General features: G+C 43.9%; 1 protein-coding gene across 3 annotated transcripts in view; it reads left to right on the top strand.

Moving 5' to 3' along the window:
* Positions 1 to 9,250: 9,250 nt before the first annotated feature.
* The window catches only part of BEND4 (BEN domain containing 4), a 32,882-nt gene continuing 28,548 nt past the window's right edge, over positions 9,251 to 13,584 (top strand). For all 3 annotated transcript variants that reach the window (XM_027686598.1, XM_027686600.1, XM_027686599.1), the window contains exon 1: positions 9,251 to 9,654. In XM_027686598.1, coding sequence (XP_027542399.1) covers positions 9,291 to 9,654 — 364 coding nt within the window. In that variant the 5' untranslated portion in view covers positions 9,251 to 9,290. The remainder of the gene's footprint in view (positions 9,655 to 13,584) is intronic.

Here is a 13,584-nt window from a genome sequence, read left to right as displayed (position 1 = left end):
ACATTCCCAGTAAGGAGTAGTTCTCAGGGGTTCTCCGATGGTAAACAGTTAGACCAAGGGGTCATCTCCATCTCTCCTTTCCTTGTGGCAGGGATCCCAAATATAGGGTATTACTGTCACCATCATCAGCATCATCAGTATTTTGTATAGAAACACTGGCAACTTCTACACTTTGAAAGCATGGTTAGCAGTGGTTGTTTGGAGAAAGAATAGAAAAAAATTAAATGAGCCCTTGGCAGGTAGATCCTCCCAACTCGTGGTTACCAACAATATAGTGACTTCTTGGCACAGACATTGTATCCGTAACTCACATGTAATAGTCAGTAATAGCCCCATGCTCTACACATTTCTCTGATGTCTTTTGGATGCATTATACTTTGGGTCTTCTTAACAGTCTAAGGTGGTGGTATGTTCATGCGTGTGGCATGTGAAATAAGCTTGTTTAAACTTGCTAGTTGAATGAATGTCCCCCAGCTTTTACAGTTAAAGGAACACTGAATCTTCATTCTTCATTTACCTTTCCTACACCACTTATCCTTCTATAACCCCTTGTTATAACTCTTATAACTCTTTTTAGTTATCCCTTCTCCAAACTGACAAGTCCATGTTTATTTGCAGTCTTTCTATATGGAGGTTTATAGAAATCTAGTTGGATTCTGCCTAATTCACCTCACACTTTGCAAGATGAAAAAAACGTGGATATTATACTGTATAATCTGAGAAATAATATTTGATCATGTAATTAGACTGTATCATAGGCAAATGCACTAGGGAACAGAGTTAATGTTGCATGTACAACCTTAATTTTGTTTCCTGACTTTTAAATGCCGAACTAGGCAACTTTAACATTTTCTTAATGCAATTTTTGTATGGAATATTATATAGCCTATTACATATGCATGCATATTGAAATATGGAATACATTAGGCTGCAGCACACAGGCTGTGGCACACACATCTCAGTACTAGATACCAGCACTAGTCTTGACTGGCACTGGCTCTGTTACACAGGTCATATCAGAGTGGTGGTCTCAATGTTTCTGAGTGTCACTGCCCTGTTGTTTATTCAGTATTTACTGTAAGTCATACGGGAATGTTACAGATTGTTATCTTAAGAAGTTGTTGGGGGTTTTTTAAACTGAATTGATACTTAAGAAGTTGTTGGGGGTTTTTTAAACTGAATTGATACTACTTTTTACAGCCTCCTCTTCTAGAAAGCTAGCCTTATTCAAATATTTAGGCTTCAGCAGCTTAAGAGAAAAAGTATGTCCTTGGAAGCTTTAAAAATTATGAAAATGTAAAAGAATACTATAAAAACATAAAACAGTTTTCCAAACATAATGACACCATGGCTTTACTTCCTGATCTCTGCAGATCTCCGTGGGTATTAAAACAGTATAATCAAAAGCTAATCATCTCCCCTTTCAAGTGTAAGAAGACCTTTTCTAGCTACAAAGAGCTATAAGATGATTGACTTCAACGCTGAATTGTAAAGGATTAGACACTGTCCTTTCTTCATCTTGTTCCACACTGTAATATCAGGGTATCTCTGAAACTGTATGGCAGTTTCAGAGGTTAGAAGAAATCCTTTGCAGAGACATATTACTGAACACACTGCTGGGAAGACACTTGGATGAACCAGAATATAGGATTGATTGATGTAGCTAATCTAAATAATTCAATACTCAGTCATCAAATGAAAAATAAAGCACATCACACATGTATTGTCATGCATTTGAGACACAAAAGGGTGCTGTTGGACATCAGGTTTTATTTCCTTGGTCAAAGACATCTAATATGTGTTAGGATTACAGAAAGTTAATATCGTATGACAGGAGTAAGAATTCTACTGTCTTTGGAGGTTACTCTTGAAGAATGTCACCATGGACTAGATGGAATATACCACTTATAAATCACAGCAATGTTCTTCCAATAGATTAAGTGATTTTTGAAAAGGGCAAAAAAAATCAAATAACATATTCAGCTCAGCCGATCATCTAGTGAATATTAAAAAACCTGATCTGATGAATAAATTATTCAGTAGAAGCAGGCAAAATTAACAAATTATATATTTGCTGAACAACAGTTAAACCATTCAGCACATATATAATTAAATATTTATTCATACATATTTATAAATAGTTCTTACACATTTTTTTGTTTCATCCAGGTGAATAAAAACTCTCAACTCTTTTATTCTTTCTTCTGAGGATAGTGGAAATAGCCTGCCTTCACAAAGCCTGATCTCAAGTCAGCATCTCATCAAAGCCAGCTTCATTTGTATTTTTAATCAGATGCCTATGTAAGTGAACATGTAAAATCTTAACTGTGTAAGCATCCATTTCAATGTTTAGTATTCAAGCTTTCTGGATGTTTATGTGTCTGTCTGCAAGGCAGTGTAAAGAAAGGAAGGCTATGTTTGTCCTCACGCTTTGGCCAGAGCTGGGGCAGTGCATTTTCTTTCAAACCTGGACAGCTGTCTTTCTTGGTACTTGGGTTTTCCAGAAGCCACAGCATATTGCTTTCATACATATATATGGTTACAAAACAACAATTTGCTTGGAAATCATGGTCTCATCCATCATTAATAGAGATGATCAGAAAGGATGTTTATTCCAGCAAAAGAAAATTACAATAACTGTAATATTGAAAAATAAAAGGGGCTGGAAAAGTACAGAGACAAAAAAAAAATCCCGCAAGCCTTTTTTTCTCAACAAGTTAAGTTCTACATAAGTGAAATTCTTGTTCATGGAGGGACAGTAAGAAATGCTGTCTTCCTTGCTTCCTTGAAGAGCCACTCTTCTACTAGCTGGGAAGATTTTCATAAATTTTTAAATATTAGTTCAAATTAAAATAATGTAAATTATCTAAATTCTGATCTCCTTTATCCTACCTAAAGGTGGCAGAACCAGCACCAAACCCAGTAGATATTTCCAAGGATGGTAGATGATACAAGATTTCCTCCATTATAAATTAAGATTCAGAGACAGAGCATGAGCTAAAGTTGATCTCAACTCTTTGTTATCAATGGCCAAGTCTCTCTTCTGTTGTAAGTCACAAACTCATTGTTACATAGCAAAGAAACAAGAATATAATAATGAGGATGCTGAAAAATGGTCAGGATATAAAGAAATTCTCATGAGAGAGTAATCACAAACATAAAGCTAATAGATGCTCAGCATATTATCATATTATCTGAGACAACTACATATCATAATTTTTTTCCAGATCCTTTTCATTTAAACAAGTAAAAGCACACATTTTTATAGAATGTTACTTATTTGAAGTGCTGTTCTGAGATCACCTCTTGATGTCTTTTGGGTGCAACTCATCCATGTGCAGAGAGACAGAGGTGGGTGGTGCATTAGGTGAATTCCAGCCTCTGCCAATACAGCATCTCTACATTTACCATTGAGAAAACATAGTTTCACCTTTTTTTTTTCCTAAGCAGATGCAGCTTGTGGTGGACACACTCCCAGGCATAAAGACTTGTAGGGTGATGGAATTTCTTCTCACTTGAAACTGCAGCAGTCTCCTGGCCCTGCCCCCACACAATTTTGCCTTTACATGCTGTTGGGTTTTTTTTTCTGTTTCTATGAATGTGGAATTAAACTGAGTTTGTGTTTCAAAGCACCTCTTACAACTGAGCCATTCTGTGCTGCGTCAGTCAGTGTGCAATTGCGCCTCAGGAGACTCCAGGTTTTGCCCATCACTTTCCTCTTTTATGGACTGCAAGTAATGATTTTGCCTCCAAGGACAGTTCTTCGGGGTTTTGCAGAGGATTAATTGTGGTACTTCTACACTATTACTAATGTAGAGAAAGTCTTTCATTTCAGTTCTGTGAAGTGGTTGAACTCTGCATTTAAGAATGAGTTGTTGTCATGATTTCATGTAAGTTTTAGGGGTTGCTTGAGAATGGGATAGTGATAAAGGGAAACATAGGGAAGAGTTTATACCTTCAGTTCCTAAGAGGCCCTCTTTAAATCTGGGAAAGGCGTCTAATTTGGGCTGAAGCCTTTCTTCAGCAAATAATCAGGTGTCATTCCCATACTTCCATCACTGTTGGTATCTCCAGGCATCTGTCAGGCCTGTGTTTTTCATCAGATTAAGCCTAGTTGACTCTCTGCTTGGTAGACACTACAAAGCTGATCATGTATATCCTGTTGTGCTTGAACCGCAGTTAGGTTTCCCATCTAGATGAGTTTAAGGAAGATTCTGCTTCCAGATGTTTTCCTCTGTCCATCCCATCTGTGTTTTAATTGCAACTGATGTGCACAGCTTCCTTGACAAAATCTGACAGTATTTTTGAACAGCCACCAAGCTGTGTGGGTGCTGGGCCCAAACATAACACTTCAGTGCAAAGTAACAGTAACATCTCCACTGGGGGAAGTCAGTGATTTCTACTCTAATTGAGTTCTAGCTCAGTGTGACTTCTAACCTGCAAGGACAACCTTTTTGCAAGCCTGGACAACAGAGATTGGAAAGTTAAAGGGCAGAAACTAGAAGGATCAGCAAGAGTCACAGAGGTTTGGCCAAGAATCACAGAATCATAGAGTATGTCGAGTTGGAAGGTATCCATAAGAATCATCCAATCCAAATCCTGGCCCTGCTCAGGACCATCCCCAAGAGTCACACTATATGTCTGAGAGTATCACCCAAACACCTCTTGAACGCTGGCAGGCTTGGTACTGTGACCACTTCCCTGGTGAGCCTGTTCCAGCAGCGAACCAACCTTCAGGTGAAAAGTCTTTTTCTAATATCCAACCTAAACCTAATGTTCCAGAGAGGAGAGGCTATTCCAAAAGAGTACAGCATAGACAATGAAGCTTTTTTAGGGCAGATGGAAGTTGAGACTATGTTATGTCATCTGTTTTATCCATGATATATTTCTAAAAAATTCTTAGCAACAAGTGCCCTATTCTGTTTCTCCCTTCTTGAAACTGCTTTATGTAAGCTATCTTTAATTAAAATGAACTTTTCCATGTGTCCACAATTGATTCCTTAAAATATTAATAATTTTCCCTACATTGAATATCAAAGCCATTACTTTTTCCTGTGTATCCTTTAACTCTACTTAAATAATTCATTTATCCATTTTCCATCCCTCAGGGAGACCCTTTTTTTGTTAATACAATGTGATCGCATTTAAAACAGAGGATATTTCCTTCTCCTAAAGATATAGGATATTTTCTTTCTTTCCAGTGTTTATTCAGCATAAGAATCCAGTTAGCAACCACTTTATTAAGATACAAATGTAGCATGGAAATATGTATCTGCCTGTGTATAAATGCCCTTTCCACTGCTCATCAATCTTGCACTAATTAGAAAGACAAAAATATTTTAAAACCAATTAATGTCACTGAGAAACATTCCAGTAATTCTCAAAATACAGTGTAACTATGATAGATACATTTCAATTATTTCAAAGCATTTTCTCAGAGCACTGAGTAAGCAGAAGGGAAAAGAAGGGGCTCAGAGCTGCATTACTTGGCTGCTGAATCTCTGACATAGGATGTGGATTAAGGTTTAAGTGAGACCAGCAGTTCATGTTCTCTCTCAAAAAACTCCCAAGTCACCTGATTAAAGTGCAACCTTGACAAATATGCACAGCGTTGTCTCTCACAGTTGGAATCACCAAAGAGGCTAAAAACAGCACCATGAGCTGCATAATCTCTAACCTCAGGGGACAACAAAAACAGAGAATTGCTGTGTCAATCTCATTTCCTTGTTAGGCTCATTATCATAAATGCAGGCCTTTGGTTTTGAATGCCACACTTCAATAACATTTACCTATCAACAGCTGCTGAAATATTGAATTCCACAGTCATCTTTTCCTTTTGATGCTTTCCCTTTTGTTTCTTTATCCATAAACATGAGCAACTGAGCTAAGCTTAAATTAACTAGCTGGGGTTAAATGTTTAGGGCAGCAAATTATGGCTAGCCTGCTTGCAGAGTGGTTTAGATTACAGAGGAGAGTTGCCAATCTTAGCTCTCATCATGCACTCCAAACGTGCAGAGCAATATTGGCAGTTCATGGTCAAATCCTGCATGCTTTAGTTATCACAGGAGCACTGCTCCCATGAATAAGTGGAGCAAGATTTAGCCCCAGCTCAGAAGATAGAGATGAATCACACTTTTATTCTTTGAGTACCTCACGGTACCTTCAACACAGGCATGTTCAGTGATTGATAGTCTGTGTCTAGATTAGGTATTTTTCTATATACTGACAAATATTCTCTTAGCGGTGGTTTCTAGGAGCAGAGGAGTATACACTGCACCAATGTTGGGTTTCTTATTTTTCATTGTGCCCTTTGTCTTTGTTTTGATTAGGGGTTTTTCTAAGGGTCAGTTACTTCCTATCATTTTTCCACTCTGAGTGCTCCACAATAATCCTGTTACACATCTCCAGCCCTTATCATCAGTAAAACAGTGGAAACTTGCATCAGTAAACAGGTAGGGAAAGACACAACCTTCGCTTCAGGGTCACATCCCAAGTGGTGGCACAGTCTAAGGGAAATGAAGGTGTTTGGCTTTCTGAAAATGAGCTCCTGGTATCAGTTAAGGCTTTTTTTTTGTTTGTTTTTTAGTTGATCAAGGCAAGGGCTATGTGTTAACTGTTTTCATCCAGTGTCCAATCAAACTGGGACTGTAATTCAGAGATAAATGTTTGGTTAATAATAATTTTGTGATTGCAATGCTGTTACTCTGAAGACCACTGGGGAGCTGTAGGCTGTGCTGCAGGGAGCAGCCATGGAAAGGGGCAGCCCACAACTACTCACGGCAGGCACAGCAGCATCTCCCCCCCAGTTTGACACCATTGCTTCACCCAGCCTACCACTTTGCCAGTCCAGGGCCACACTCCTCAGATGCAAAGGCACAGAGTCCTCCTCCAAGAGTGACTGCATACCTACAGAGCTTATGAGGAAAATGGTGTTTCCCTAAAAAAAGATATCCCATAAAGGAAAAGGTGGGACCACCTTTCGTTACACAGGATTGAGCTGCAGGAGCCTCTCAGGTTAGGCACAACACACAGTCTTTTGGCCACAGGACCACAGTCCCTTTTATGAAACTCAGGGGAAGTCACAGAAGGAAAGGGGGAGACACCAACACATTTTTTAGGTCAACATACCCAAAAGAATCACTGACAGCAAAGTAGAGGAAAAGTTGAGCCTTCATAAAAACAAAGGGGTATTTTGGTGGTGATGGGCACTGTCAAAAAGCTCAGCAGAAAGAAATCCAGTGCATATTCCATTTTCCTCACAGATGAGGTCCCTGTCTCATTTCAGTGGATAAACCTGCTTCTCTCTTCATATCCATAGAGACCCAGCATCTGCCTGATGAGCTGCAGGGACCCCAGTAAAGAAGGCAGCTTGGAGAACATGATCTGCCATCCTTGGTTTTCTGTGTTTGTACAAGGTTCACATCAGGCAAGGGCTGTTTCCTCCCACCAGGAGCTGAAGGGTAGGCATCAACACCAAAGAGTAGTGAGCTCCTAGGAATGTAGTTGACACCTCAGCAGGTAATTTTTGGCTGTTTATTTGAATCTAACTATTAAGAGCCCAATATTAACTTTATACAATTTTAATACTGACCTCCGAGAGCTGCTGACCACAGCTGTAGCAGAGGCCAGTCAGATGAGAAAAGGTGGAGGACAGATTTTGTTTCTGAGTGGAAGCAGACTGTATCTCACACATATTTCCAGTCTCTCTTTTGTCTTACAGTACAATATTTTTTTAAAGCACAAGTGATCAGAGACAGTCTGAAAACAAAAGATTTATGATTGATTTTGCTTAGGTAAAAAAGCGATTTCTATTACACTAGCCTTTCCTTAGATGCTTTTGGCTTCTACAAGGAATCAATTTATTCTATTTGTCAAAAAAATCAAAATCAGAAAAAGCCCAGCTCCAGGTATGCCCTGCATGAAAGAAATGCCCAGTTGTAGAACTTAGCTCCACTTTTCTGCTGTAGATGGGCTGAAGACCGCAGGAGTTAATTACGTCAATAAAGAAGGTTCGCTTTTAATTTCCAGCAAGCCAGACTCTGACTAAATAAATAAAGCTGAAATGGGAGAGTGATGACCACAATAAGTAGCTGAAACTCCATGTCATGACAGAGGAATGATTTCCCACCCGCCACTTAAATACAACTAAGGTGTTCTGTAATTTTACTTCCACAAGCTAAAGGGTTTATTGTAATCCTGATAAATTATAGCAACAGAAGCAGGCGAGAAGTGGGACAGAAGAAGGAAAATGTTAATGCAAAATATAAAATTGCCTTGCAGAAAAGAATAGGGAGAGCAAGCAAGCAGTTTGTTATCATTTATTTTTCTTCAACATATCATTTGGTTTCAGCTGTCTCCCATCTCACCCAGATCTCCACCATTTCTCAGAAACGTCTCTCGATGGCATCTCATTCTCCTCCTGTCTTTCACCAGCGTTTCATTATTTCTTAACTGTCCCTGAAAGGGCCCGGGAAGGCGGTGGGGGGAGCGGGCGCGGAGGGAGAGGGACCAGCCTGCGCCCCACGCGTCGGCCCCATTTAAGCAGTTTCCAAAAAGCGAGGGGGGGGGAGGTGTGGTGTGTGTGAACTGGGCGTTAATGTTAAATGTGATTATTCTCCCGGATTCCTGGAAATCTGACATGCATGAGTTACAGCGAAACCTCTTTTATTTCGCCATGAAATGCTTTTGCATAATGAGAAAGAAAACGTCCTCTGTGCCCTAATCAACTCTGACAGGTCCTGGACTCCCAAATACTTTTATTTATGGCATTATTTATTTCACCCCTAATAACTGGGGAGGCGGGCCCGCGGCTCGCTCCGCGCGGGGAGAGGAAGGGAGGGAGGGAGAAAGGGAGGGATGGCTGGCCGGGCGGCGGGGCTCCGCGCCCGGCCAAGGGGACACAAAGTTTTTGCGGCGGCCGGCGCTCGGCGGGGCGGAGCGGGGCCGTTCCCCGAGGCCCGGCCATGCCGTACCGCGCGCTGCCGACCAGAGCTCGCAAGGCTCCGCGGCCGCTCGCCCCCCCGCTCCGCAGCTCACCTGCCCCGCAGAGGGGGGCCGGAGGCGGTGGCTGCCCCGCCAGCGCCCGCCTCCCACCCCACTGCCATTAGCAGACATTACCCTAAACACTTGCCGGTCGCCGCCCGTCTCCCTCCAGGCATTGGCGCGGCCGCCTGTCAATCAGGCCGGCGCCCCGCCGCGCCGGGGCTCCGCCGTGCCACAGAGACGAGCCGCGGCGGCGGCAGACACAGCCCTGGAGCGGGGCCGCGCCGCGCCGGGGGAGGCGGCGGAGGATGGAGGAGGAGATGCAGCCGGCGGAGGAGGGGCCCAGCACCCCCAAAATCTACAAGCAGCGGGGCCCCTACAGCGTCCTGAAGACCTTCCCCGGGAAGCGGGCGGCGCTGGCCAAGCGCTATGAGAGACCCACCATGGTGGAGGTGCCCCGCGGGCGCGGAGCGGGGCAGCCCTTCCCGCACGCCGCCGAGCCGCTGCCCTACGCGTCGCACGGCCCCTTCCCCAACGGGCCCGCCCGCCCCGCCGCCGCCCCCGGCGCTGCCCAGGGCCACCCCCGCCCGCCGCCGCCGGCCCCGAGCTCGTCGGGCCGCTATGGCCCCTGCCCGGCGGCGGCGGGGGGCGGCGGCGCGGAGCTGAGCGCAGGTACCGGCAACTCCTCTCCTCCGCCGCGCAACTTCGCGGGGCACTTTGCAGCAGGCAGGAGCGGGATGGGGGCTGCGGGCTCCCCTTTCCCCGACGCGCACACCCCTCTCCTGGGCGGCTGGCGGCGGGCTGACCCCCGCTGGGTCGGTCCCTCGACTGGGGGCTGGCGGCGCCGGGCGCCCCGGTGCTGGGTGTGGGGGTACGGGACGGGCGGCTGTGTCCGCCCGTCGGTCGGGCATCGGCCGAAGTTCCCGGGGCGGGCAGGGAAGGGTCGCGCTGAGGGCTGTGCCACAGCCGCGCAGGACTTGCCAGGGCGGGCGCCGCCGGCCGTGCGCACCTGCGGGAGGGAGCGCTGCTGTCACCGCTGCCGGCGGGGCGGGGGGCGGACAGGCTGGGGGAACCCCGGGCCGGCCGCTCCGCCGGGGAGGGCAGCAGGCTGGGGCCGGCTGCCGGAGGAGCTGCTGGTAATGGAAAGGCTGCTGATGGAGAGGTGGTGATTTTAGCAGAAAGAAAATAGATCGGCTGCTTGCCTGCACCGTTTTCGTAAGATGCAGCGAGGAACAGGAGATCAAATTATTTTTATTTTTTTCCTTCCAAGGTGTAAGATACCGTGATGCTAAACGTGCATCTTTCTTCTTGTGATGGCTTGGAGTTAAAAACCACGTAGATCTTGATATGCAACCTAAATTTGGCATCAGGAAATGGGAAATTGCATCTTTAAGCAGAGTACAATCAAAAATGAATTACAATAAATCCTATATAATTGCATAGGTCATTCTCTTTAATGAGATTTTATTAACCTGACTGTCAAGCTTTTGAGTCAGGCAGATATTTTATCTTCTTCAACTGATAAAAGTGTCAGCTATAAACCACCATATAAATATTCATAAATCTACACATCTGTGGCAGCCTATCAGCATCATTCTTTTGGACATTAAAAGCATTCTAATTACTTTCTGTCTAGCAGAGCTGAAATGCTGCCTGTTATAGTATGTGCTTGGCAGGCATGATTGCTTTTGTTTGCCATCACAAATAGCAGCATCCTATTTTATATACTGATGGTCCAGAATATATTCAGGGTTTGACTGAACAGGATGAATATTATGAAGCACCATCTGGTTTTGATAACATTGGGTATATTAACTCATCTGTTAATTTTTGACACATCATTGATTTATTTATTTAGAAAAATTGGATCCTGTTTTGGTATGTTGCTGTTTGCCTTTGTAACAAATGTGATGACATTTCCTTACTAAACAGGGAGATACGCTAGTTAATAGGATATATGGCTGTGTTTTAATGCCTGTTTTCACTTAGAAGCAGCCGTGTACTGGAGGAATTTATCATGTCTTGTTACAAATAATTCAAGTACTTTACCAAAAAAGTTTAATACTTGAATAGATTAGCCTGAAAATTCACGTCTCTGACGCATAGCTCTGTGATCTGTGGCAGAAGGTCATCTTTTTCCATGAAACTACTTCTTGAAATGCCCAAGTGGTGGTACTTAGGTATTCTATGTGGCTCACAATCAAAACAGTGATGATAAATGTAACACCTACATTTCTTTACAAAAGCAGATTACGCCATGGAAAACATTCAGCTGTCTGGTAGATGATATACAATGCCATATTCCCTACAAAGCCCTCTGGGCTTTGGTGAGCAGAAGTTTGGACTCTTTTCTGCCTGTGTACATTGTACTAACCAGGCACTAGAGTGATCGGCAGAGTTTGTCATTGATTCAGTCCTGTGCTAAAGAAAGACATAGTTGAGGAACTGCCATTTGTGCACTGAAGTTCTTTGAAGTCCCTGCCCCTTCATCTGCACGTTCAGGCTTTACTTTTACTTTAGGTTCCTAAATGGGTCCCAACATACCCTTTGCTCAGACTTAAGTACCAAGAGAAACAGAACAGGAGAAAACAAAAAAAAAAACTTGTTACAGTGTGCAGAAGTGGGATTTTGTACACGTTCTTACCAGAGGCTGATAGTTGTTATCAGAGGTGGCCCACGAAGGTAAGGCGACTAGAGCACGTCTCCTATGAAGACAGGCTGAGAAAGTTGGGGTTATTAAGCCTGGAGAAGAAAAGCCTGCATGGAAACCTCACAGCAGCCTTCTAGTATTTGAAGAGGACCCACAAGGAAACCAGAGAGAGACTCTTGAAGAAGTACTGTAGGGATAGGACAAGGAGTAATGGGCTCAAAGGGGAAATTTAGGTTAGATATATGGGAAAAAATTCTTTATGTGAGGGTGATGAGGCACTGGAACAGGTTGCCCAGAATCGTGGATGCCCCATCCCTGGCAGTGTTCAAGGCCAGGTTGGATGGGACTCTGAGTAACCTGGTCTAGTGGGAGGTGTCCCTGCCCATGGCAGGGTGTTTGGAAATAGATGAACTTTAAGGTCCCTTCCAACCCAAAATATTCTGTGATTCTATAAAGCAAGAGGCAAGGTTTAGACCTCCTGGGTATTGTAATCCCGGAGGTAAGGGTGCTTTCCTGAGCTATGCACCGATCCTTCCTGCTTGGTGATGGAGCAATACCATGCACCTTTTGTTGGAGGAGACATAGTGTTGGTAAGCTGAGCAAGGAGCTGGTTGGGAGCCCAGAGCTGTATGTATGTGAAGTACTCACATTGACCAGAGCCTTGAAATCCTCTTAACAAATGTGTGAGCCAATTTAGTAGCTCAAGCTGCCTCTCGGGAGGCAGAGCTGGGGTTTTGCCCCTGAGGAGTGGGAGCATTTGCATGTGTTCCATGCATGGTCACTCTGCACTTTGCCCAGCATCTCTAGATTTCCCACAGAAGCAAGGGGCAGAGGCCCAGAACAGCTCTTAGCCAGAGGTTTATCTCAAGTTGTGGGTGTTGTAGGGAGGGACAGGTCCTTCTCTTAGCAGGTGTCCAGGTGCATGTCCATTCTCCACAAGGCAGTCACCATCCATGACTGGTACAGTTTTCCCATTAGCTTATCCCTGGCACTTGACATGTAAACACTTGAATAAAGGAGTGGAGTGCTGTAAGTCATGGTTTTGTAGGGACACCCATTTCACCTCAGTTTCAGAGATCTTTTTGCTGATACTCTTCACCTGTGCAGGCAACAGTGAGCAATATGGCTAGTAAAATGCCATTACTGGCATGCCTAACTGTGCCAGCAGCTTAAGCACTTAGTGCAGTTGATTCTTAATCTTCAGCCATGGCACTTCTGAGCTGCAAGTTTGCTTTCCGGAGCAGGCACCTCAAACACAGCCACAAGTAAGGATGCTGCCATATTTTTGCAGCTCTTGCCAAGAGTGACTAGTTTCTTCCTCAGTCCCTCCCTAAGAGACTACCCTCACTTCCAGACTTCATCAGAATTGCAGGAAGACGGAAAGAAGGAAAAGCAGGTATTCTCCACCCAGTGCCACAGCAAAGAAAAATCTAGCTTGAGATCCCATAATCTAGGGAAAAATCATGTATGAGAAATGTCATCTTGCTATGAGAAATGCTGCACTGCAACACAACCCTTCTCTCTCCTCTAGTGAATAGTGGTTACTCTGACCGCCGCTGCTGCTGCTGTGAGCCACACATATGGATGCATTCAAAGCCCCATTTTCTTACATGAAACATTAATTCTTTATTATTTTCCTGCTATGAAGACAATGTGTATATTTGTCTTTGGTAGCATGTACATTAAATAGTATCGTAATCCACCAAAGAAACTCATCTTCCTTAGGAAAGCATAATGTAGACCTTACATTGGGGCTTAAAATTTAAGGTGGGCTTTCATGGAAAGCAGAGAAGGAAGAGCAGAGCTGTCCTAGAGGTATTACCAGTGCCAGCAACCTGGCATATTTAACATGACCAGTTAATAAAGCTCTGTCCTGCCAAGACAGAAAAACAGTTTGTTAAGTGAACAGCAAAGGTGAAGATCCTTGTTTTGGCCTTAACTGAGGAGCTGGG

The sequence above is a fragment of the Neopelma chrysocephalum genome, unplaced genomic scaffold, assembly GCF_003984885.1.
Source record: "Neopelma chrysocephalum unplaced genomic scaffold, ASM398488v2 Primary Assembly neopelma1_71, whole genome shotgun sequence".
NCBI classification, from domain to species: Eukaryota; Metazoa; Chordata; class Aves; order Passeriformes; family Pipridae; genus Neopelma; species Neopelma chrysocephalum.
The sequence above is the reverse complement of the archived record's forward strand: the minus strand, read 5'-3'. Positions and strand labels throughout refer to the sequence as shown.